General features: G+C 42.4%; 2 protein-coding genes across 11 annotated transcripts in view; one reads left to right on the top strand and one right to left on the bottom strand.

Annotated features, from left to right (window-relative positions):
• The window catches only part of RALBP1 (ralA binding protein 1), a 34,793-nt gene extending 29,674 nt beyond the window's left edge, over positions 1–5,119 (top strand). For both annotated transcript variants that reach the window (XM_035564188.2, XM_035564187.2), the window contains exons 5-10: positions 202–363; positions 613–744; positions 1,578–1,685; positions 2,389–2,510; positions 2,923–3,046; positions 3,317–5,119. In XM_035564188.2, the coding sequence (XP_035420081.1) occupies positions 202–363; positions 613–744; positions 1,578–1,685; positions 2,389–2,510; positions 2,923–3,046; positions 3,317–3,580 (912 nt within the window). In that variant the 3' untranslated portion in view covers positions 3,581–5,119. The remainder of the gene's footprint in view (positions 1–201; positions 364–612; positions 745–1,577; positions 1,686–2,388; positions 2,511–2,922; positions 3,047–3,316) is intronic.
• Positions 5,120–10,721: 5,602 nt separating this feature from the next.
• Positions 10,722–25,123, bottom strand: part of PPP4R1 (protein phosphatase 4 regulatory subunit 1) — a 63,451-nt gene continuing 49,049 nt past the window's right edge. For all 9 annotated transcript variants that reach the window (XM_035564177.2, XM_035564178.2, XM_050708863.1 and 6 more), the window contains 9 exons: positions 23,796–23,971; positions 19,860–19,955; positions 18,420–18,605; positions 16,946–17,107; positions 16,273–16,373; positions 14,806–14,926; positions 14,581–14,715; positions 13,447–13,588; positions 10,722–11,801 (listed from right to left, as the gene is read on the bottom strand). In XM_035564177.2, the coding sequence (XP_035420070.1) occupies positions 11,638–11,801; positions 13,447–13,588; positions 14,581–14,715; positions 14,806–14,926; positions 16,273–16,373; positions 16,946–17,107; positions 18,420–18,605; positions 19,860–19,955; positions 23,796–23,971 (1,283 nt within the window). In that variant the 3' untranslated portion in view covers positions 10,722–11,637. The remainder of the gene's footprint in view (positions 11,802–13,446; positions 13,589–14,580; positions 14,716–14,805; positions 14,927–16,272; positions 16,374–16,945; positions 17,108–18,419; positions 18,606–19,859; positions 19,956–23,795; positions 23,972–25,123) is intronic.

The following is a 25,123-nucleotide window of genomic DNA, read 5'->3' as shown; positions in this document are numbered from 1 at the left end:
TGAGGCCAGTACTGGGCCGTCTGAAGTAGAATTGTTAATCCAGCTTTTAATCTTTTTGCGCAGACTAGCACTTGCTACTTACAGAAGCAGATACTAAAGGCTGCTGTATTTCTAGAGAAAGAAGTTATGCTTCACAGATACAGATGATGTGAAGAAATCATCTTAACCAGTGTTCTTAACTGTCCTGCCCTTTCTTTGCAGATCAGCAATCGTGTCCTGTATGTATTTTTTACACATGTCCAGGAGTTCTTTGGGAATGTGACCCTAAAACAGGTGACAAAACCTCTTCGTTGGTCAAATATGGCAACCATGCCGGCACTTCCAGAAACACAAGAAAGCATCAAAGAAGAAATCAGACGGCAGGTTGGTAATTACTTCGGTGTTCTTGTTTACTACTGAATGCGTCAAGTCCGGGACAAAGATAAATTCTTATAAGCATATAATAATACACTTCTTGGTTATATCACAGTTGTCCCGTGCGGGTTACCACCTGTAATGCTTTGAAAAACAGAACTCCAAGCCTTTTGTCGTGAAGCCAAGACCATATTTTTTCCCATTCTGCTCTGCTATGATATACTTATAGACACTTAATTGCTTTGACAATATTTCTAGGAGTTCCTACTGAACTGTTTACACCGAGACTTGCAGGCAGGGATAAAAGACTTATCCAAAGAAGAGAGACTCTGGGAGGTGCAAAGAATTTTAACAGCTCTTAAGAGGAAACTGAGAGAAGCTAAGAGACAGGTGGGTAACCTTCTATTTATTGGCCAAACGTAAATCACAGATGAAAATTATGTCGGAGTATTTGTAACAACATCAATTCTTCCCAAAGTTTCACGGCTATAGGTTTTTCACTGTTACCCCGTTTATTGGGTAGCATCATTTGGCCTTACTGCTTCATCTTACAGTTGAAAATACTGTAACTGTGAGGTGGTTCTGTAACCCAGGCCTGGGGGCTGTAGTGGCAGGTACAGGTCAGTATTCTGGGGGCTGTAGTGTGGATTTAGAAAGCACGGGTGCCACCGAGGCATTTCACTGTGATTTCCTGCTGCGCATTCAAGTTTTCTTACTATTCTTATGACTCAGAACAAAATGACTGAGCATTCCCTAAATTTTGATAATATGCAAAGGCAACCCAGTCAGATCAAACCACCTTTCAGTCTTTTCTATGCAGGCTTTTTCATCTTAGTTCTTAAAAGGCTGAGGAGCGGTATCGTGACCCTCCAGCTGTTTGTAAAACAATGTATGACTAAAAACAGTGTGTGACAGAGCACGGAGTCATTACGTGCTTAAAAACAGTGCGTCCTGGAGTAACAAAATGAATTACTAGAAGGATCAGGTGAACAAACTTCAAGAGCGTTCTTTTTAAGCTGCCATATGTCCCAGAAAGATGGGGAATGCTATAGTCATTGCTTACCCAATTTTGTTTTGCAAACTTTGAAAAGCAGACCTCCCTGAAAACTTCAAGGTAACTGGGATGGCAATTCTAAATTTGGAAAATAATACATTAAAAAAATCTTAACAGTAAATAGTGACTGGCAGACTGGCCTTTTGAAAATTGTACTCTTCTCTGGCAGGAGTGTGAAACAAAGATTGCACAAGAAATCGCTAGCCTTTCAAAGGAGGATGTCTCCAAAGAAGAAATGAATGAGAATGAAGAAGTTATAAATATTCTACTTGCACAGGTAGATGGCAAGCACGTATCTGACTGCTGGTATTTTCTTGTTCTGTTTCTTCCAGTTATTAAGCCTAAATAAAGTAGGGGAAGAATGCTACCTGCAGGAGTGAACCTGGAACTGGGCACTGTTGTTAAGGGCGGAAAGGAGACAACAGAAAACCACCAAAAGCAGGCTGTGTTGGTTACGCGTTTAGAAAGCATTCCTAAATCTACACTCCCAAATCTAACCAGTTTTAGTACCGTTAACTATTTTTCTGCTGATCAAAGGAAATAAGGCAACTATTTTGGCTTTTTTGCCTGCCTCTGCCTCCCTGAGTTGCTTTGATCTTCTCTCTGCTGCACCTTCCTCTTTATATTCATCTTCAAAGCCATCTTTTAGAATTTAGTTTTTCTAGTTATCCAGAGCCTTCCCCTGTGATTTAAGGGAACAGCCAAACATGCCAGAACTTGGTGCATCGTCGCCACAACTATTCAGTCCAGCGATCATCTTGAGGAATCAGAACAGACGGTGTTGGCTTGGAACGTGGATTTGGCTTGAGGTCTAGATGACTCAGTTCAAAGCAGGCACGCCAACCACCTCTTCTGGAGGTAGTTCAGGGAACTGCCTATCTCATCGCTTCCCAGGGCACAGCAGTAGAGAGAGTATCCCTTACCTATGTTCCCACAGAACATAAAGTCAGGGCTTTAAGCGAACTGCTTGGTCATTGCAGGAGAATGAGATCTTAACAGAACAAGAAGAACTGCTGGCCATGGAGCAGTTTCTGCGGAGACAAATTGCCTCGGAGAAGGAAGAAATCGATCGCCTTCGCGCAGAAATAGCTGAAATACAAAGGTAAAAGGCAGACTGCTCATGTCAGATCCCCAGCCAGGCACGCACGCTGATGTGCATGTGTGCGCTTCTGAAACAGTGCTCTAAACCACGCTGAAAAGATCACCCTGTGCACATCAGCGCATTTGAAAGCCTCTCCCTTTTGTTGAAACCTCCCATCTTTGCACCTTTCAGGATATTTTCCGTTAGCATAACAACGCAGTGACAACATAAAGAGAAAGAGGCGTATGCACCAAGAAAACTGCCCCCACAGGAAATCACTGATTTGTTAAATTAAGATTTTAAACTAAATTCTGATTTTGTTTTTAAAACCATTGTAGATTGTTCAGTGGACATAACTTAACTTTTTTAATCTGCTACAATTCTGGCAATCTTGAGAAGGCATTTCAGTCTGAGTGTGTCATTGCTCTTTCAGTCGCCAGCAGCACGGCCGAAGTGAAACAGAGGAATATTCTTCTGAGAGCGAGAGTGAGAGCGAAGATGAGGAGGAACTGCAGGTCATCCTAGAAGATTTGCAGAGGCAGAATGAGGAGTTGGAGGTAAGACTTGAAGCCTAGCATTGACGGGTATTCTCCTTCTCAGTGGTTACTTGCTGTGCAGAGGTGCCTGCAGTGTGCAGACAGATTGTTTTGCGTCGGTCATGCCTAGGCACGAAACCCACGCGCTCTGTTTTTAACTCACTGTTGCGTGCGAGGCCACGTTGCTGTCTGGGTTAGCCTCAAAGCTTCGTTGTGCAATGCTTACTGGCCTCCCCAGGCTACAGCAGTTCTGTTTAAGGAGCTCTGACGTTTGTTTTCCTTCCTGAAAAGATAAAGAACAATCACCTGAACCAAGCAATTCACGAGGAGCGAGAGGCCATCATCGAACTGCGCGTGCAGCTTCGACTGCTGCAGCGAGCGAAATCAGAACAGCAGGTGCAGGAAGAAGAAGAAGCGGAAAAACGCGGGGGTGTTTCTCAGCAGCCAAGAGACAGTGTCCTGGAGACAAAAGCAGCCAAAGAGCAGCCAAAAGCAAGCAAGGAGCAGCAAGTCAAGCCATCACCAAGTAAAGACAGAAAAGAAACTCCGATTTGATCAAGCTCCTTGGATGTTCATAAAATCAACTGAACTGTGCAAATTACTGTAATTTGAGTCAAACTGCACAAATTATTGCTGGCTGTGTACATTATGTAAAGAAACTTCTTTTAAGCCCTGGAGACTTTTGTCTCCAGCACTTGTGGCTTCTACTCATCAGACTCAGGTGAGTTTAGAAAGTCCAGAAGAGTTTTCCAGTTAGTATCAGATTATTTCAAGACTGGTTTCCTTCAGGTGATTTAAAATAATTCAGTAACAGTTTTATTTTAAACCAAAACCATTATTTACATTCATCAGAGCAGAACTGGAGATCTCTTTTACAGTAAATGAACAAAAACCCACCCACACTTATTAATTATTTGCCTTGTGAATCTGCTCATTCTCATTCACCATTATTTCTGCTTATTAACCTAGTCACTTCTTGCTTGTGCCTTTGATACCTTTCTGATGCAGATTATATACACGGGAGCTTTAAATTTATTCTGGGTTGGCTGAAAAGTTGGGAGACTGTGGGGTATCACGTTTACCTAACATGCCCTTAAAGTTCTTTTTTGTTTTAAGATGTACTGAATAAATGTAAAACTTTACAGATGTTATTTATGTCTCTGTATGATGAAACGTTCATCAAGAGCCGCTCACCTCTTTTAGCAGTGTAGTTATCCCATTTGCTCGTTTATAAACCAGCCCTCATCATACCCGTGTAGGATAGGCCGTGTTCCTGCTGCTGCCCTATAGCCAACAGCCTTCTTTTAACCCATTTCGTGTCTCGGTCCCTCTGAGCGAGCCACTGACGGATGCTTTAGGCAGTAACGGGGAGATCTGCCCGACCAAGCAATACCTATTTCCAGCTGCGCAAACGCAAATCGCTTGTGCTTGCTGAACGAGCCTGGAGAATGACACCAGCTGAAGGCACCGAGGGTCCAGCGAGAGCCTCTTCTTGTTGTTTAAACCCCGCCACCCTGAGACTTGCTTTTGGTTTGGCTGTTTTACTGCCTCCACCCCTCTAAAGCCTCCAGCCAGCCGGCGCTTAAGGGCCGTTAAATGTTCCAGATGCTCATGAGACTTGTCCGTCACGTTAAAGATAGACAGCAAGCTCCACAGGGTGCAGAGAGCCTGTCGTATTTTTTAATCTGGATATTTATTTTCAGCACCTGTTGGATGTGGTTATATTCTGTATCTATTGCACTGTTGTGAATCATTGGCCATGATTTGATTTTGTACAAATAATGCTTTGATATGTTATAGAAAACGGCATAGTATTTTTTTAAAATTTGGGGAAAAAAGTTTATAAACACAGAAAAATGTGGTCAGATGACAAATGTAAACTAAAGCATTCTCCCTTGCCTTCGTTACATACATTTTATATTTGCTGGCAATATTTAAACTTTTTTTTTTTGTTTGTTTATTTCACACTAATTCCTATTGAATTGTCATGGATTTTTCTAATGTTCTTCAGAAAAATCTCTTAATATTGGTTAACTTTTATTTTGTTAGGATTGTATTTATCAAGCAAATAAATTCAACAGCCATTTGAAAGTAGTTTCTAGTTTATCTACTTCATAACGTGTAGTATATTTTTCTAAAGCAAACAAGAGTTACTCTTCCTGGATAGCTCCCTGCACTTGATACAAAAATGAATTTGGTGCTCCTCCAAAAGAACGTTGTCCACAATTAAATTTCATAGACGATTCCCACAACTAAGCTGAAAATCAAGTTCAATTTGATGAAATTAAAGATTATTAGAGGTCTATCCTATTTTACTCACGTCATTACTTCCAGCACATGCCCAGGCGTGCTTGCTCCTGCCGCCTTCACCATGCAGATCTGACACGGAGGTGGAATTGGTGCTTCTGCAGTCACACAGCAGCTGTGAGCAGAAGTTTAGTTTCCAAACAGCTGAAACGTGTTTCTTGAAAAATTTTCTTTCAAATTCTCTCCAAGTATTTGTCTAATGAAAAGCGCGTGAGGAGCTGAAGGTGCTCAGGTGGCTTTTTTGAGGCTCCCAGGTGCCTTCTTACCAGGAAACCCAGGCTGCCGTGCTCTGAAGAGCACCTCCCACAGCACCAGCAATGCCGCCAGCTCACATAAGCAAACGGCACAGCAGGCTACCTTCACGTAGTCCTACTCAATTCTTGAATTACTGACTTAAATTATTTTAAACAAATTTAAATTGACACAGTAAGACAGAGAATATCTTGCATGTGCTGACTGCAGCAGCACAACCTCTGTCAGAACCTTAGGACAAAATAATCAGACCTACCTTTAATGAAAACCAGAAAAAAAATTTAAATCAAACGTGCACCCCAATAGTTCTGGTATTCTGGACTGACTTAATGAAACTCCTGCAACAGTTTGGTATGGCCTGGCTGCTTTCCTCTTGTGAGGCCAAGTGTTTCCACAGAGCAGTATTTCAGCAAAGATGGGGGCACAGGGACCAACTACATACCCATACCTGCTTTTAAGGTGCTCTTCAACACAAGCCCGGAGTAGATTTTTTTTGTCAAATCAGTAATTCAGAAACCCAAAATGAGCAAGAAACACTATACAAACAAGTCACTGGGACTGTGCTACCCAAATCAATCAGGATACAAACCAATTTTTTTTTTTTTTTTTTTTGCCAGCAGCAGGTTACTTGCATTGGAATTGGAAATGTGACAGCTTTTATAACCTACTGAACTCATACAATGAGTCAGCTCCAGATGTTTTTTGCATACCGCATAGATTTTCTCCCAATAAAGTCTTTTTACTCTAAAAAACAGCAGCGAGAAGTGGCCTGTTACTTGCCTGAACAGTTAGGCAGGGTGCTGTGTTTTTGTTTTTTTTTTTTTTTATTAAGAGAGACAAAGACCAGTGAGCAGTGCTCCACATCCACCCTTGTGCTCGCCTGTCTGGGCCATACTCTCGTCCCTGCTCCTCCACAGCACCCCCACCGTGTAGGGGCTGCTCTGGCCTCAAAAGCAGGCGCACAAATAGGCTGCTGGAGAGGGAGGGACCCACTGCGACCAGGGGCTCGCGGGCAGGAGCCTTCCCCTCCCCAACCCCTCTCCTCTGCTGGACTCTCGGGAGAGGAGAGAAACCCCAGCGCTGCTTCCCTTGCCCCAGCTGAAAGCCGCCCCTGGGAGGGAAGGGAGCCAGCAGCTCTGCCTTGCTCAGCCACCGCGCTGCAGGTGATTTGGGAAGTACAGCTGCATCCCCCTCCAGCTGCTGGCACACCAGGCATGGGCCCGGGAGTCCCGACGAGCTCCTGCTGCTCTCTCCCTTACGCAGAGCCTCACCCCGCTACTGGGAGCCACTGTCCGTTTTATCAGGGTGTGAAGCCGAGAGGTAGGTACAGGTAGGAAATCCACACTGCTTACGAGACCCCCCCACGTTGTCAGGCACAAAAATCCGGCAGGTGGCCAAAAAAAATAACCCAAACCAAACCCCTTTGTCAAGAGACCAAAAGAAACCACTGCAAAATAAATGATCAGTGACAAGAAATGACCCAACTCTCACTTGAGCTTTTGTCATCATCTTAATGAAACCAAATTTACCCGGGTTCATTCTTATACAGAAAACCTGGAATGATGGAAAACAACTGAGGTTTCTTTTGATGTTCAAACAATGCATCTCCTCTGCTCTTGGTAACAAAACACTGAAAAACACGCTCGGCCCCTTCACTTTTCACAACTGGGATTCAGAACCACCTGCAGCTAAGCCTTCTAAAATACCGTACACACAGCCACATCACTCCATCTCGGCAGAAATAGGTCTCAGTATTCAAAGCAGGCTGGTTACGATCGCAGAGCTGTAAGATGTTTCCAAATCTGTTTACTTATCTTTGCTACCTCACAGTGGATATAATCAGCCAGGCGTAGCACAGCCTCCACCGCAGCTGAACCCTGAAGCACTTCCATTACCCTGAGCTCTTGGTTTTCTCATCTAAATCCTGCGTAGTAAAACTAAACGGCAGAGCCTGAAAGCACTAGGAGAGGAAAGGGAAGGGAGGAGTTGACATCACGCACATTAAATGAGCTTTCCTGTCATGGTCTTATGTATTTAAGGTGGTCTATTGGTAGTACAGCCTAACTCTGCTTCCGAAGAACAGGTTAATCACTTTAAATCTGTTTTCTGTGTTGCCTGAATGCCAGCATAGACAGGAAGAAAAGCGTCTCCCATCAGTATTAGAGAACTGATGTGAGAAAACGTGGACAACGGCTTCTGTTTTTACCCACCTGCCAGTCTCAGACTCCTCTCCTCATCCTAACAAGACAGAGGTTCCCAGGCTGAAATCAGTCTGGGGCACGAGCGTTACACAAAGCTTTCCCCGGCGAAGGAGAAGAACAAAAGGAAGCCTTGCTGGCAGGAACAGCCCCAACCAAAACACCTGTCCTGAGCCATGGCCCGGACTTCCCTCTTCCCTCCCGCCCTGCCCCTTTGGGATCAGCCACCCCTGTGCCCGACCTCTGACGGACTGCAGACGGAAGGGGCCAGCTGCACCACGCGGGTAACAAATAACCAAGGGAGCACGATCAAATTGACCTGCTGCAAAAACCATCACCACCAGACCTACACCTGCACCGGAGTGTTGCCTCGTCTCTCACTGAGGCTGCCAAACCCACACTAACATTTATTTCAGCGGGGCTGAAATCAGCCGGCTGCTCTACAGTCCTCACGAAAGCAGGATCTTACCCAGGGGCCAAGAATTTGTGCAAAAGCCACTGAGGACATTCAAAATATAAAAAAAAAAAAAAATAAAATAAAAAATATTTGCAAGCATCAGTTGTGACTAGGTTAAAAGCAAACCCCCCTCTAGATGGTTCCACGCATTTACTGATTTTATTGGTGTGAAATCTGCAAGAAATCGTGGTGACGAAACGCCCCTTCAAATCCTTACAAGTCTCTGGGGAGGACACAACAGAGGACAGGGACCCCACTGTGAAAAACGGCGCGTGGGAGAAACACAGACACTGCTGCAACCAGGACATAGAGGAAAAAAAAAATATTTCCCAGGAAAAATACTCCAAGATGAGTGAACCAAGACGTTAAATGGAAAACAATGAGAATTGTTCATGAAAGACTAACTTGGTATTGTACCGTGAAGGCAGTGACAGAACTATGATACTGCTATTGGGAAACCACGGGCCAACAAATGACAACCTCGGAGCTACCCCACTTTCTGCTCAAGACATACTGACCAGCAAAGGAACAAATTTAGACACGCAGCTCGAGCCTTTCTTGAGGAGAAGCACGCATAAGAGGGAGTGTAACAGCATCTCTGGCAGCGTTCCCAGACGCTGCCCCGCACAGAAAAAAAGCAGCTCCTTTTCACCACTCAGAAGTGAGAGATACATTTCCCCAAGCCCCATCCCCTCAGGGACATTTGAAGTTCAAGCTCGCAATGCTGACATTTCTAGCATTGCTCGCATGAGAAAACTCCATGTCAGAGTTAAGCAAAGAGACCACAGCCCCCAGGCTGCAGATTGAATGCTCTGCGGCAGCTCTGAGAATAAGGCAAGTCTTCCCTTCCCCTTCACTTCCTGGGAATCACCAAACGAAGCAGAAAAGCAGACGGATAGATGACACGTAGGGTGACAGGAGAAGGAGGAGGACAGCTTTTTCTCTTTCTCCCTGCGGATGATCTTTGTTTGCTACAAGTCAGGGGAGTTAAGGCACACTGCAGCTGAAAACACGGGGCTTTGCCTCAGGAAAAACCTCAGAATGCCCCTCTAATTCACAGGCCTCCATCAGCACTGAGGAAATACAGAACAGAAATAAAGCATCTGCAAGACCAATCTTACTGTTTCAAATTGAAGGTATCTTAACTCTAAATAACAGAAACTATCTAAAAGCATCAGCTACAATGCTTCGTTTTACTGGGTTAGCGGAACACTGCATTAGTACAGCAGCAGAACTAGGTTGGGACGTGCTTCCTAACTCCAAACGCTAGGATTTCACCTAAAGTCCCAATACTCCTCCTGTAAATATTAGGCTCCACTCACAATTACAGGATTACGTGAAGCATACTCTCATCTGACCAAACAGCTGATCCCATTCACCTTAAAAAACATCCACGACCCAGCAACAACTCAATTGCCTTTACACTGAGGAAAAACAGGAAGGGATTTATGTCCCCCGAACAAAATGGGGAAGCTGATGGGACTCCACTGCGTATTTCTAAAATGGGAATCATGTGGCCTGGGAGAGGACTAGTTACTCCCAGCACAGTCCAGCGATTTGCACCATTTCTGAACAACTATTGGAGAACTTGAGGAAAAGAAAATCTGCCTAGAATATTTACCTGCGCTACAGAAGCTTTCTAACAGGATGCAGGGTTGCATTTTCAAATTTTGAGCTGATTTTGACAAAGGGGACAAGGAAAAAATAAAAATAAAAATAAAAAAATAAAAAAAAAATAAAAATAACATCCCAAACCAACCAACCCAAACCATCACAAACCCAACAGGACTCAAGGCAGACAGAGATGACTCTATCTCAACCACTTCCACGGCCATACTCAGGAGTAAAACAGCGGGTCTTTGGGGAATAAATAACATCTTCCTATTTACTAGAGAAGAAACTGCAGAAGAATTTGTTTTTCCAAGAAAACAGAGGTGGGGGGGGGGGAGGAGAAACCTGCCTGAGGCTGAACTGTCAGGGTATCAGTCACCCAACTAATAAATGGAAGTGTTCTGCTACAGCACATCACAGATAAGCTGCCATAGCCGTTTCTACCTCCTCAGGAAAATAAGCCTCTCGCACTTCAGGTTCCACAGGCTGGAGGGAAGGTGATGTAAGGACGTTGCCCCTGGAAGACACAGAAGTAGGTACTGCATCAGTCATTTTAAACGAGAGGAAAGAAAAGCAGTCAAAGGACTGAACACAGATTAAGGGCAGCTGGGGCTTACAGTTTCCTGTAAGTCCAGATTGAGGTGGAGGTTTGGATTCGCTTCAGCAATCCAGAGGTGCCATTTCACACTGGAGCGGCAGGTTCCCAAGAGAAACGGGGACTCTTGAATCTAGCAAAACCTCAATTACACACCAAAGTGCATCCATGCCATCTCAAACTACAGATCCCTTCACAAGCGTCATGCAATCCCTTTTCCCCACCACAGTCATCAACGTGTAGAGTACCAGAAGAAAAAAAGGACACGAATTTCAAATTTATTCTTTTAATGTCTTAAAAAGGTCACAAGATTGATTTCAATCTTATTAATAAATTTTATTTGGACAAGTAGAGAACAACTTGTATCACAACAGCTTTAAACAACATGATTAAAGACTGCAGCACTCCAAGGAGGCTCACAGATATGTACAGTAAATGAAGAAAAACGTTGCACCTCAGAGCTGATCATGATCAAGTTAAAAATACCTGACTTAAAGTATATGTGCTAATAAATTTCCTTTAGGTCATGACCAGCATGAAAATAATTAGGACACAGGTACTCAGCAAAGTTTTCTGCTAATGGGTACAGCAATATGCTGCATTTAAGGATTAAAATCAAATTCTAGTTTAGTGTTAGCACTGAGCCCTTAAGAGAAATCCAAATTTCTACTTTCCCCATTTACACACATCAAAGCTATTCCCACTTAAGGGTGTGCCCAGCTGCACACAGATCAAGTCCTTGAACGATAAAAACTTTTAGCGCTAATACTGGAGGTCTTACATCCTGGTATAAATTTGCCTTTCCAGCCATTTCAGCTATCAGTTGCTATAGAAAATACTTGCTAAGTTAACTCCTCAGGAGAAACAATGCAGGTGTCTGGAAATCACATCCCTTCTACAATGAAAATGATCTGCCAATTCAAGTTTCATTTGTTCAGGAAGACAGAAGATTTAAGGCTTCGGTGGCAAAAATAATCCTCTGAGCAGTGTTTTTCTAAAGTCAAGCTGACATAATTATGTTTACTTTTTCTTGACTTAAAATCCCTGGTATCAGGTTTAGATAACATCCACCTGTTAAGTCTGGCAAGAAAACTCTCCTTCCAAAGAGGTTGTCCTATATCAACCATTCTAGAAGCACGAGGATAGTTTGTTTCAAAATTTTTTTTTAATTATAGCAACATTCAGGAACTTTTTAATACGTTGATGAAGCAGTGCTCATAGCATCATCTGCAATTTTGGTACTGGCAGGGTGTATGCTTGCAAAATACTTGACATCACTGTCGTCATCCATCTGAAGCGCCATAATTGTTTGCTCCACGGCCTCTTGATGAGAGTTGGCAGAATTTAGAAAATATTCTGTAAGAGAAAATGCACAAGACTTATAGGAGGAAGAGACAGCAGATACTTCAGTGCAAACCTCAGCATGTTATCATGAAGGTTCAAGATCTCATGAGACTATCGGTGCACACGTATAGTCAGATCAGAACATCACGCTTCTGAATATACCTACAAATTCACTTAAAAAGAACAACATAATCATTCCGTATTTCAAAGCATAATTGCTCTTGAAGCACCAGTAGAAGTACAAGATTTCTACAGTCTATCAATAAAAGAGTGACATGACCAAAGGGAAAAAAAACACAAGAAAACAGAAAGCACAAGGGACTTGAGAAGAGCGTGCTTGTATTTGTGATGGAGGGAAGGTATCACAAACCCATGGCCATGCCATTCCATCTCACTGGTGGGCTTGCCAAATAATTATCAAACAATAAAATAAAGATAACATAAAATAAAATATATACATATAGTATAAAATAAAAGCAGAGGAAGTCCCAATATCTGACGGTTTTCATGAACCGCACAAGTTGCATGAAAGCCACCCAATTACAAGCAGTTCATAGGAAGGGCAAGTCAGATCTGAGGTCCCAAAACTTCTGAATTTATTTTTACATCATCTATCCACCACCCCTCGTCACGCACACATCTTTGAGGCAGGGAGTACCTGCACTACAAGCTTGCACAGTGGCAAAACAGAATGGAGTTGTATGATCCAGGAGGGGAACACAAAAATAATGAGAACAACCAAAACACCAATACTACATGGTAACAGCAAGAACGGTGACAGCCTTGGCACAGTTAACGGAGGATAACAAATCACTGCACATCAGCTGATCCACGGTAACTGTCTGCATACGCTTACTCAGAGCCTCCAGCACACACATGACAGCTAGCGATAGCCCAGTTCTCACTGGGTAGGCATCCTTTGCACTGTGCAGTATTTTAAACATTTTGCATTTTAGTTCATACCATTGCCATGTTTCCAAAAGTTTTCTGTGCTAGCAATGGCAGTCCTCGAGACAGTGTATGTTTTTGAGGAAGAAAGTGACCAGAAATAAAGTATTTCAAGTGTAAACATAGCTGGTTTACAAAATGGCACAATATTTCTAATGCTATTTTCCATTGCAGTGCTTTGGAATCTGAGCACTGCTGACTCTTCTGGCATCTGCTATGCATTGAGGATCCTCTCCTAAGCAGTCTGCAACTGAAGGCACTCCAGAGAAACTTTCTTCTCACTGCTACCATAAAATTTAAAACAAACAGCAGCCATCTCTTCTACCCCAGCAAAAGAACAGATGCTACATTTGTATGGAAGGATTTTTCTTCTTTATCCTTATTAGACGCTTCATAGTTCACACATACTTTCTGTACCCTGATCGCCCCTACAACCTAGCTCATTCAGGAAAAACAGTGCAAGAACAAAAAAAAAAGGCTGGCAAATGAGCATGAACTCTCACTTTCCAGCGTTACAGAACAGTGGCTCTGATAACACAACAAGGTTTATGGTTTTCTCTCAGCCAAGGCAGCACCCCACACCAAACAGACTGTAAAAGCTAGCGTGACCCACATCTCACGCTGCTTCTTCTTTCCCAGCTGAGCATAGGGAAGTGAAGCGACAAAAAGATAAGCAGTCAGCCCACTGCAACTATTTCTGACCACTAACCTTTCTCTAAAAGCGTTTGCTTTAATGTTTTTGCAAGCAGGACTCGAACATTTGGAACCCGGTCAGATGCCAAGTGTAGCAAGTGTGGCAACAGATGCACAGCAAACTGGTCCATGGGCAGGCAGTCATCTTCACTGATAGTCTGGCAAGACGACAGATGCAATTTCATTAGATTTCAGCACAGTGGAGATAAAATCCCAACACATAATCAGAGCTGACAGATCTTGTTACTTTCCTAGCATGAATACAGTATGTAGTACTCACTAAGTTTTAAAACGTGGTACACTACTTAATAGCACAAACGATGAAGCATATTAGGGCTGAGGAAATTCAGGCTTAGTTAGAGGCTCATTTTATTTTGTATGAAGTCTAGTAACTTATTTATTTTAAATCACTAACATCTGAAAGCAGGAGAAAAAAAGTCAAAGACTTCTGCCTTATCTTTTAACATGAATTTTGTCTTTGTTGTAACTAGGTATCATATTAAGGCAAGAACAGTTTGTCTCAATAAACATCCACTGTATCCAAACACGCTTCTCTAAATAAGCTCAACACTCACATTTCTCCAAACGCTTCAAAGAACTGCCCTATTTAAGCAACAGCCATGCTGCTGGGCACAGACAGCACCTCTGCTACAGCCTCTAAATTTCACCATTTCCTTCTGCTTATTTTGCATAGAATACTTCGGTTTTGACCAGCCCGCACTAGCTGGCTACAGAGGTGCAAGCAACTCCGAGCACTTGATTTCTGAATGATAATGCAAAAGGGTGTCCAGCTGCTGAAGCGGATTATAAAATCTCACTTCACGCTGAGTAACAAAGCAGCTTCCCAACTAAGCGATTATTTTAATGACTTTGTTTTACATTCAGTATCGGATCTGACAACCTGATGCCGACAGGCTAAGCTAAAGATGCATGCATGCTCATCTATGGGGCAATACTTAAGGATGCAGCCATCAAATCCATTTCCTTGGCAACAAGTTCTCAAACATTCATGAAAAAATTGTCAATAGACAGCTTAAAGAGTTCCAGGTGCTTATCCCCCCCCATAATTCCCATTAAAATAATCATATTATTATTATTAATGTACTAAAAATAATCCCTCCTCCAATAAAAAAAATCAAAGGTATTTCACCTGGCAGATGAAGACAAAAGTTTGCCGACCAGACCATTTGCGGCATCTACAGAACTTTTCAACAAGTTCATTCATGAGGTCTACCACAAAGGTTGATGTTGAAGCCATGTACAACTTCTTTACCATTTCACTAACCTAGAAGAAATGGGAACAAAAAAAATATATTTATTTCTGACCACCAACTCTCAGAAGTCTGAAATCCTGAATTTCCTTAGGTTACTTTACCAGCTTGTAAGAAATCCAACGGACAGAAGACACTTTATCTGCACAGAGGCTGAAAGCGATAGGTCGCAAGTAGTCATAGATGTCTCTGGCACTGTACAGATCTAGAAGCAAGATGAGCTGCCTGCAAGATGGAAGAACCACCAGACAGGGAATATTAGAATAATGAAAACAGCATCTTTAACTGCAAAAATAGTCATTTATATGTTCAAGATTGAATTCAAAAGATACCCTGTAATTAGTCATTACAATGTGCTCATTTCATCATTCCTACTCGAGAACACTACTGTGATAAACACTGTAAACACATTCACGTTTCATAAAGCAAACTGTGGGATCCTAAGAAACTTCAGGCTGGACAGAACCTCAAGAAGTTCCTGGTGACCTGCCATAAACTCCACAATGTTTCCAAGATGATGGCAAACAGCCCTGCTGTGACATGGGCCAGCTCCGTCAGCACCCTCAGTTGCAGCCCCTCTAGACGTGGATGGATGTGGGCTGAGTTCTTTCAAGCAACCCCTCAGTTGACCACTAAAAACCACTCAATCTTTCTCTAAGCAAAGGCCTGGGAAACCTTTTGAGTGAAGACTGAGGTACAGAACACAGTATCTCGGCCTTCTCTGCGTGTCCCATCACTAAACCACCCACCTTCTTCAGCCACAGCTCTGTTTTCCTTCCCTTTATTCTTTCATTGCTCACATAGCAGTAGAAACTCTCGTTGCCCGACAGCCCTTGCAAGCCTCAGCTCTAGCTGAGCTTTGGCTTTGCTAATATAATGCCACATGCCTGGGCAACGTTTCTAAATGCCTTCTTTGCACCCTGTTGCTGCCTTCACCTCCTGGTGAATCTCTTTTTGCTTTCAAACTGAGTTATGAGTTCCTTTCTTATCAAGAGCCCAGCTTGGCCAAATCGCTTTGTTTCTGAGCACCAAGATGGACCATTCTTTCACTTGCAGGATACTGTTCTTAAAAATCTGCCAGCTTTCCTAAACAACTTCACCCTTCAGAGAGATGCCTCCCATAGGATCCCACCTACCAGTTCCATGAAAAAGCCAAAGTCAGCTTACACGAAGTCCAAGGACAGTACTCTGCTACTTGCTTGCTCTACTCCCCTCAAGATCTTGGTCTCCTCTGCATCCTGGTCATGAACTCAGCAACTTGAAGTCAAAATGCTAGAACACTTCTATTGACTTCAACAGGAATCTAATGTGACCTTTTTTTGGCAGCTTTTTTTTTTTTTTAAACAGAATGCTAATGTTTTCAACAGATGGTGACAGGAAAGACATTCAAGTTCCCACTTTAAGTGATATACGACTAGTAAGAATTTTTAAGCAAAGGGAACAAGTGGAGCAGGATAGAGACAACCCAATAAAATTAATGGAAGAATGTCACTTTAAGACATTTGTTTTTATGGTTGTAAAATGTGTAAACACCCAGAACAATAAAAACAAGCACCCAGAAAACCACATACTCAGCCAGCTCTGCACGGAAACGCCAGTTCCTGCTGTTATCAGTCACTAGGAATTCCTGGAGCTGATAAAGATATTCTCGTCTTTTGTCGAGATGAAGAAGCTGTAACAGTAAACGTAAGTTTATATAGAGAAATGCAGCTTATGAACGACCAGGAGCAAGAGCTTTAAAATACAAGTAATGAAACACTTGTTATGATTCAAAATAATTAATCTTTAGCAATAGTTGCTTTTCTGGGCTAAGCTCTATCATGCTTAAGTCAATAAAATTGCATGGGGCATTATGAAAGCAAAATCTGATCTTGTCTCTACTTGTACTCTAGGAAGCAAAAAGGGTAAGCGGTGAAGTAGTGATTTTTAAAGGTTTTATGATTCATCTATGTCAGTTCCAAAAATGAGGCAGTAACAGAAAAGTTCGAGAGTTAAGTTGCTGCACAGAGATTAGAGTTACCAAAAAGAAATTTAAGAGTCCGCTGGCACCTGTACATTGAATAAACAGAGAAAAGAACGCAGAAGATTTGTCATGCGGATGCTAAATACACCCTAGCATTCAACAGATACCTGACTGGATTCCCATCGAGAGTTATACTGGTGTTATGTTAAACAGCAAGCACACAAAAGGAAATGAAGCAAAAATACATTATTTCATTGGACCAAAGATGAACACAGATGTACCTTCAGAAAGTCATGCAAGTGTTTAAGTACGCCTATCCTGACTTCATCTAGGTCTTTTAAAAAGCCATTGAATACAGGAACTAAATCTCCAGCTGTAAGTTGGTCTCCAAGGATGACGGCAAGTTCGTGGATAGAAAATGCTAGCGTCCGCCGAACTTTCCACTGAAATAAATAAGTGAATAAATTGATGAATAAACAAAATTTTCATCAACGGATCATCTGAAATGTTCTATTTTAACCTGAGGGTCAGTATCTCTGCTGGACTTCAAGAGAGGTAGAGTACTCACAAATCCAAGACAAATGATAGTCTCATTTCTTGCACCTGAATATCTAGAAATTCTTTGTCTCAAATCTTTTTGCTTAAATCAGTCCCGTACTACTATTCTTTCACTCATGTAACTTATAAAACAGAACAAAAAATATATCCCACAATACTTCAGCTGGCATCTTTTAGCTTCCCTAATAGGTAAAGATTCACCCACAGAGAGCGCCCAGAAGTCCAAGGACCAGTAAGTAGAGCTTTCACTCAACTTCAATTGAGTAGGCACTGTTTGAATTTTTAAAAGCATCTAGTTATGCCACTAAGTAACACTCTTCTTTAGCACCTTCCAATTATCATGGTACTATTCTTTTACCTGGATTTGGTGGTTCAGTCTTAACTCAGATTAGAGTGGCGACGAAACTGAACAGTTTTGAAAACAGTGTAATTTATTTTTATGTATGTTTTAAATTTATTAGCTGGTTGTTTTTAAAGGCTGCAGAACAGTTTGGAAAATATGAGCAATAGCCACGTATAAAATTACTCACTACGTATCACCGAGAATTGCTGCTCTGACATAGCAAGCAGCGAGTTCAAGAGAGGTGAAGTAGTCTGAGAATGCCTCAAAGAAAGAGAGCATCTCCAAAAAAGGAAGGCATGGAAGACTGGAAACCAACTGCGAAAGAACAGTAAAATGCACAAAGCCACCTCCTCACCACCTGACAACAAGGAAAATGCTGCTATTTCCAGCGTTTGTTTTTAAACCAGCAACGCTGCATTGTGATAGTGATGTTATTCCCTTATGACTAACTGGATGCAGCATCAAAAGGCCACCAGATCCTGGTGTGAGGCTGACTCACTGAGCTCCAGACATGCCTGCACGGGCACGTCTGCTCACACACAGCAGCACAGCCCAGATTCTCAGACCTATGAGAATCACAAGCACTGCCGTGAGATCCCAAGCAAGCAGAAGAGATCAGAAACCTTTCCTCACATTTCCAACAGAGATCCATCTCCACAAATGCACTCAAACTGCCCCATTTCCTTACTGCCCGAGCACCACACACTCCCAGTTAAACTTTAGCTCATTATATGAATACCTAACATTAGCAATGGGCAGCTTCACATAAAAAGCAAAGCAATCAACACACAGTAAACAAGAGAAATGATCCTAAAAGTTCACATTATGCTTTTTTCAGAACTTCTTGAGCTTACCTGCATGTCAGAAGCCAGAGTCTCATAGGTATCTTTCAAGCAGTGCCAGTTCTGTCTGCCTAATGTAAGTGCCACGCCTGGGAGGCTGTAGGCACAGTGTTTGGCAATCTCAGTATCAACTGTTTGTGCGCGAGACGGATCGGTCATTGATAAATACTGATCCAGCAAGGCCTGAGGTACAACATCCTGCAGCAAGAAAAGGGTAGAGAGTTAGTATCATTTTCAATACAACCTCAAATGTTGATTAAAATTCCAGGGAACACCATCATAAGAACATTTTTTCCGCAACTGTAGAGAATTATTTAACTAAAGTCTCTTAATAAGAATGCAGAAGTTTTATATTTCGTACAGAGTTCCACCAAAAAAGTTCCAAAGAAATGATGACATGTCTGGGGGCTATCAGAAAATAGACAGACCAACATAACAGATGTGTGGTGGGTGGATCACTGTCTACTTAGGCAAAGCAGGAGATTGAAGAGACTACATTTTACCTTTCCACAAACATTCGGTCTCACAGGCTGTGCAAATTGCCTATTTTAACTCATCCATAAAATGAGCAGAAGAGCAAATGACAAGATGTGTTTCAAAAACTGTTTTGCTATTCCTCTCAAAAGCTTGTCTTTTGGGGGAGAGGAGAGAAGACACCCAAATTAAAGCACTACGGTTGGGAGGAAGTAGGGGACAGAGTATATATAAGGGTGTTCAGTATCGCCTCCCTAAATAGTCACCACAAAGGAAAGGGCTTCTCCAGAGGCAGAGAACTCTGGTGAAGACCCATCTTTCTCTCCACTGAGAAATTAAAGCATCTGAAACAAACTTTTGTGAAAGCCTCTTTGTGTTGACTTCACCACCATCTTTGCTTCAGCTGTTGTCACTTCATCTCAGGCACTGACTCTGCCCAAGAGCATTTCCCTGACACGCAGCTGCTGAATGCCTCAGCTCACAGAAGCAGCCAGAGCAACTGAGGCTCCCACTCAAAGAGTCACGGTGTGCGGGGTGGCATACATTATACTGAACTACAGAACAGCAAAAATTCCTTCAGAAAAAATGACAGAGACAGCTTGAGTTTAATGAAACGCTTTCACACCTTTTCTTCAAAAAGCTGTCATGGGGTGAGGGTGGTTCCACTCAAAACATTTAACAAAAAAACAGTTTCCTGAATAACCTAATTTCCATTACAGAATAGCTTCCATAGAAAATTAAATCCAATGAAACCAGAACCTGGAAGTCTACAATAGTTGTTCTTGCATCAAAAAATACTGTCACCTCTTATACATAATTAAAACAGAAGCAACTGCCAAATTAAGCCATTATCTCTGGAAACACTGAGTATTTTAAAATTACTTATTTAGACTGACAGCATAAAAGAAATCTCCGTATTTATTTAAAAATCCCACTTCTCTGACATATGTAGGAAAAACTGAAATCACTGTCATTTACCTGGACTTTGGATTTTCTTTCTTCTTCAGGGCTGAAACTACTATTGGTGCTCAAATCCGAATCATTATGGATATAGTGAAGTGCGGAATCCATATTCTATTAAAAATAGACAAAAACACAAAATACATTCAAGCATTAAAATAAAACCGTCAACATCAGGCATTGCTACCCTCACCTCAGGGTCTTTTTCTTAGATTAAAGAAATACACGTGTTAATATCAAATACAATTTTGATGCAGCCTGAAATCAAAAGGCTTATTAGATAAATCTTTCTGCTTTAAATTTCAAACAAAGACTCCTCTTGATCTGCTCCACTTTGGTTCTTAAGGAACGAAAATCACAGGAGAGGAGTACCTTTGCAAGTGCATTAAGGAAAACGTAAATAACATGTGGGTCACATCGCTTCTTCCCTGAAGGGAAAACGAGAAAACATCTGTAGCGGATTTTGTTGGATTTGGTGCTTTGCATTTGTGCTTGGAAAAGGTCAAAATAAAGCCACTCTTACACATAAGAGTGGAAACTGATGAGGCTAATGCTGTTGCTCCTTTCTGGGAGGTGATTACTCTATAATCATCTCTACAGATGAGCTTCACCTTATAATGCAGTGCCCTAGTGGACAATGGCTGTTGGCACCAGTCTTCGAACCCCTCAGCAGTTTTTTTTTTAAGCAAATTGGTTTTTTTGGCAATCATTCAAGCATCCTGGGTACACATCTGGGCCTTCAAGATAAGGACAAAGACTCCGAGTCTGCTTCAGAACTCGAACAAGAAGCAAAGGTTTGATGTGCTACGATCAGCTGTGTTGCTGAGGGGATGCGATGTCACTGTCTGTATCAGTGGAGTCCTCCAAATGCAATGAACTTTGCATCATCAGGTTGTGAATTTCAAGAAGCATGCGATGAATACTTCAAAAGTAGATCAGGCTGCTGTCTGGTAGAACAGGACAAAGACCTTTTTGCCAGGTATGATCCAAAGTATCTATAAACACTGCAGGGTGAGCTCTCAGGGGTCAATATAAGCTCCAAAAGCATGCCTACTCTGCGAGCTGTTCGGCTCAGTTTGACAATGAGAATTTTCAAGCCAAGAACTATAAGCATCTTCAAAAAAGCATCCAGGATACCATCTGCCTTCCTGGGTTTGACTTCAGACACTTGCTTTTTCCTCATCCCCGACCTGCTTTCATCCAAGCACTGGGTTGCAATTTTAGTCACCGAGGTACAGCTACAGGTGACAAAGGGCAGGCAGGACCGTGGGGCAATTGCACATTGGTGGCACTGCAGTCCAAGGCTCCCTCCTGGCTTATCAAGCAGCAGCGTGAAGGTGTCAAAGAGCCACGGGAAGAAGAGATCTGCAAGTGACTCGGTAACGAAATGTGTCCATCAGCACACAACTCACACTGCGGAACCTCCAGAGGCTCTGAAAAGCAACTCTACAGGATTCTAGTTTGCCAGTCAACTCTTCACTCCTTTGTCTATTTGGCTTCTTTTTCAGAAATCTACAAGAGATCATTTTCAGCATTACCTCTAAGCAGTACCTCTATTCCTGCAAGTGCAATTTAGCTTGTATTTCTTCCATGTTAGGTGCACACACTGAACTGAGCAGTGCAGAGAGCCAGGACATGAGAATTTAGCAGGGTTTAGTCTTAAACTTACTGCATACCAAACTGGTGAGCGACCACCTCCGAGATGCAGAGTATGCATAGTGGCCTTACAAGCCCCTTACCCGAGATTTCCTTTACCTGCAGCAGAACCAGAGCTCTGTGGCTGTCCCAGGACCCCTGCTCTGTGCCACGGGTTGCACACCAAGCCCACAGCACCAGGACAAGCACTGCTGGTGCCTCCTGGCAGTCAGGGCAGGTGGCCGACACACAGAGAGAAGGGGCCAGTCTCAGGGGTTCAGATTGGCGCCCCCAGTCTCCTCCTGGCACCCACCCTCTTCTTAGAGGGAGGTACTTGAGCCTGACAGAGATGGGCTGATTTTACTCGAGTTTCTTATCTCTTTATTCTCCTCCTCTTGCTCCCTCTCCCTTCAACCAAAAAGAGGGGACTCCCACACTCATCTACTTTGAAACCTTACAGAGAGCAGACAACCTAAAGAAAACCAAAATGGCTGTCAAGAAAAAAATAAAACAAGGAACCTCACTCCCAACGAACAAGCTACATCTGTGTTCCAAAGCCTTATCTGTTCTCTTCATTATACATTTTTTTTTTCCTATTTAAATAGAGAATCTCTAACATCTAGCTTTAGCTCACTCAGGAGCCTATACAGCTGTAGGAGGACAAGCAGTTTGATTTTGCTTTGTGTGCAGAACTGTGAAGGCTGCTTTCAAATATAGAATACTGTAGCCTGATTTTTCTAAAGCTTCCGGTTCAGTTCCCCTACCGATTCTTCGCTACACTGAGACCTAAAACAAAATAAAAATCAAAACAAAACAACAACAAAAAGACCTCAACCACCTGCGAAAATCAGAGCTCTCTTCACTGCCAGAGGCAACAGGCCACTCGCCCAACAGATCACAGCTTGATGCCCAAATTCTAGGTCACCTCTATGACATCCTTTCACTTGTAAAATGAGCATTTGGTTCAGTGCCAGAAACAAACAAGGAACTGGCAGATTAAGAGCATCCTTTTAAAGGGCAAAATTGAAGCATGCGAAAACAATGCGTACCAAAAATGTGACACGTTCTTATGCTTTCTGTCAGCATCCTATTCTGTAAAGAAATAAAACATAAGAACGGGTCCCTCTGAACAAAGACTACCCTCATTATTCCCCAAAATCAGAAGGACAGAGGATTCATTCACGCTATCCTTTTACAGGTTAACATTTAAAAAATGACTACAAAGGATGCTATGATAAAGAAACATATCGAGCAGGACATCAGGATTTGGGGTGTGCGCGCTTTTTGTTTAAAAAAAGAACACATTTGTAGTGTTACATTATGACTGTGTCTACAGAGCAGTATCCAAACAAACACTACATTCCTCCACTCACCAAATGTTTTTGGGCTCTATGGTCCAACAGCTTAGATGAATCGTTAATTGTCATCTAGAAACACTGCTCTAATTAAAGAGGGCTGAAAGCCTGCACTGGACTGACGTCAGCTCCTGGACTTCTCACAGACACTTATCAAAAATGTCATCTGAAAATGCCATTTACGCAACATGGTTCGACAAATCACTTGTAGACAATGGAAATTGTATGTGGGAACCATTGCTTTCTATGTAATTGTAATTTGCAGTGACCAGTTGTTTTTGACGTAGTGTTTTTGACACTGTAGGTAACAGAAAATTAAGAGTGCTAGTATCAAACACCACAGACTTCAGTAGGGCAGGGGACAGTGGCAGAATGGTGAAGAAAGAGGCGCAAAAGCAACCCAAAAAACCTTCAAAACATTACTAGTTGCTAGAATACAGTTTCTCTTTCCACCATCCACACATCATCTTAGATTTCAGGTCCTGAACTTCTCTCATGCAAACCAGTAAACTACCATAAAACACTTCTCCAAGGATCATGGAAACAACCTACCTCTTCCTGCACACCAGAAAAAAAGAGGGAGCAAGGGAGGGTACTGCAGTAGGTAGATTCACTTACTGTCAAGCAGGACTCTGTTTTAAGCAAGACTGTCGCACAGTAATAAACTGCAGTAGCATTAAAACGTCTTAAAATATGATAGTCACAACGAAGATTTTAATGGAAACAATTTCAAGAATTTATCTGGATAAACACAAACCCAGCAAAAATAAAAATACCCCAAACAACTCATTTTATTTTAGTAGCTAGTGTTTCGATACAAGCCAACAAAACCAAACATCATGCTAGCCAAAGTAGGAAGCATTTGACTGCAATTACTGCACAAATACAGAATGCAGCTCTATCACTGGAGCCCTGGAAATCTGAATGGAAAAAAAAAAAAAAGAGCACAAAGCACGCATCTTACCTCAACAGTGTCACCAATTAAAGGCACGATATCACCCAGTATAGGTTTAAAGTTTTGTTGGTCATTGATGGTTAGCTCAGTCTGTGAGTCTGTTCCCTTGCCAGTGCTGGCCATCGTCTCTTCCTGAGGATCCAAACTGGATGCTCTGAGTGCAGCAGACAACACCTCCACTTGTGCTGCAGCATAGGAAAGAGGAAAACGTGAGGGACTGAGCTGCAATAAACTGTTAGCAAGGCCACAAACCAACTTTTAGACATTGACTAAATGAAGAAAGGCTGAGGAGCTACGTAGACGACAAATTCAAGATCCTTGACCGATAGTAAGTCCTGCACTGCGGACACGTAACATAAAAGACAAAGTAGATAAATGCTCCACTCTTTCCCTAGGGACAACAATACAGTTCTGTAAAATTTTGTCTCTAAAGCAAAAAATAAAATAAAATAAAAATGAAAACAAAACCCAACCAACCAACCAACCAACCACCACAGGAGTAAAAAACTGCTGTTGTGGCAGGACCAGTAAGAATCTCAGTCCGTATTAAAGGTGCAGTCTCTGGGACAGAACAGCACGCAAATACCAACATACGTGTAGGGTCTTTTGTGGGAACTGGGGATAAGAGAGGGAAAGGAAAAGTAATTAAAATAAAGGTTGAGAACAGGTTTATTCATACTGAAAGGGGCTGCAGATTTCAGTTCTAAGAGACCGTCTCTTTCTCTCTCTCTGACCATTAAATTCTCGAGTTCTGATAGCAACACCAGCGGGATCTATGTAGGAAGGCCCTAGACCCCAGAAACTGCACAGGACACTTTATACTCCTTGCACCCTCCACACAAGTAAGGAAGGCTGCACTGTTCGATGTCCTCTCATCAAAAGGATGCGTTAGCACTTCATGCTCTGCCATCCACTCTTTTGAAAGAGATCCAGCAGTTCTGGGACTCTTTCGCTTTCCAACCCTCTGCTTCCTGCTAATTAAAAAATAAAATAAAAAAACCCACAACTTCGGTTGAGCAATGCTCCTTGGGTATAGCCCGACTGAAGCACATCGGCATCACGAGCAACCTTCCCTGCAAGCAGCACAGAATTCAGTGCAGATTGATTTACCCTGCCTTCTTTCCTCCCCCTCCTGAGCCATTAAATTTACCCAGCCGTCCAGAAGCTCTGCTCAGCAGCCAAATGGCTTTTCTAAGGTTTCTTAAAGGCTATGCTCGTTCCCAGATTAAATGACAAACCACACGCTTGTGTCCGATCTCACTTTGCCGTACCAAGTTACGGAATCTCTTCCTCTAGTTTTTCGACAGTTACCGACAAGAATTAGACGAAAAGTTGGA

This window comes from Cygnus atratus, chromosome 2, assembly GCF_013377495.2.
Source record: "Cygnus atratus isolate AKBS03 ecotype Queensland, Australia chromosome 2, CAtr_DNAZoo_HiC_assembly, whole genome shotgun sequence".
Classification (NCBI taxonomy): Eukaryota; Metazoa; Chordata; class Aves; order Anseriformes; family Anatidae; genus Cygnus; species Cygnus atratus.
Note: the sequence above shows the minus strand (reverse complement) of the source record. Positions and strands in the feature narration are given on the sequence as shown.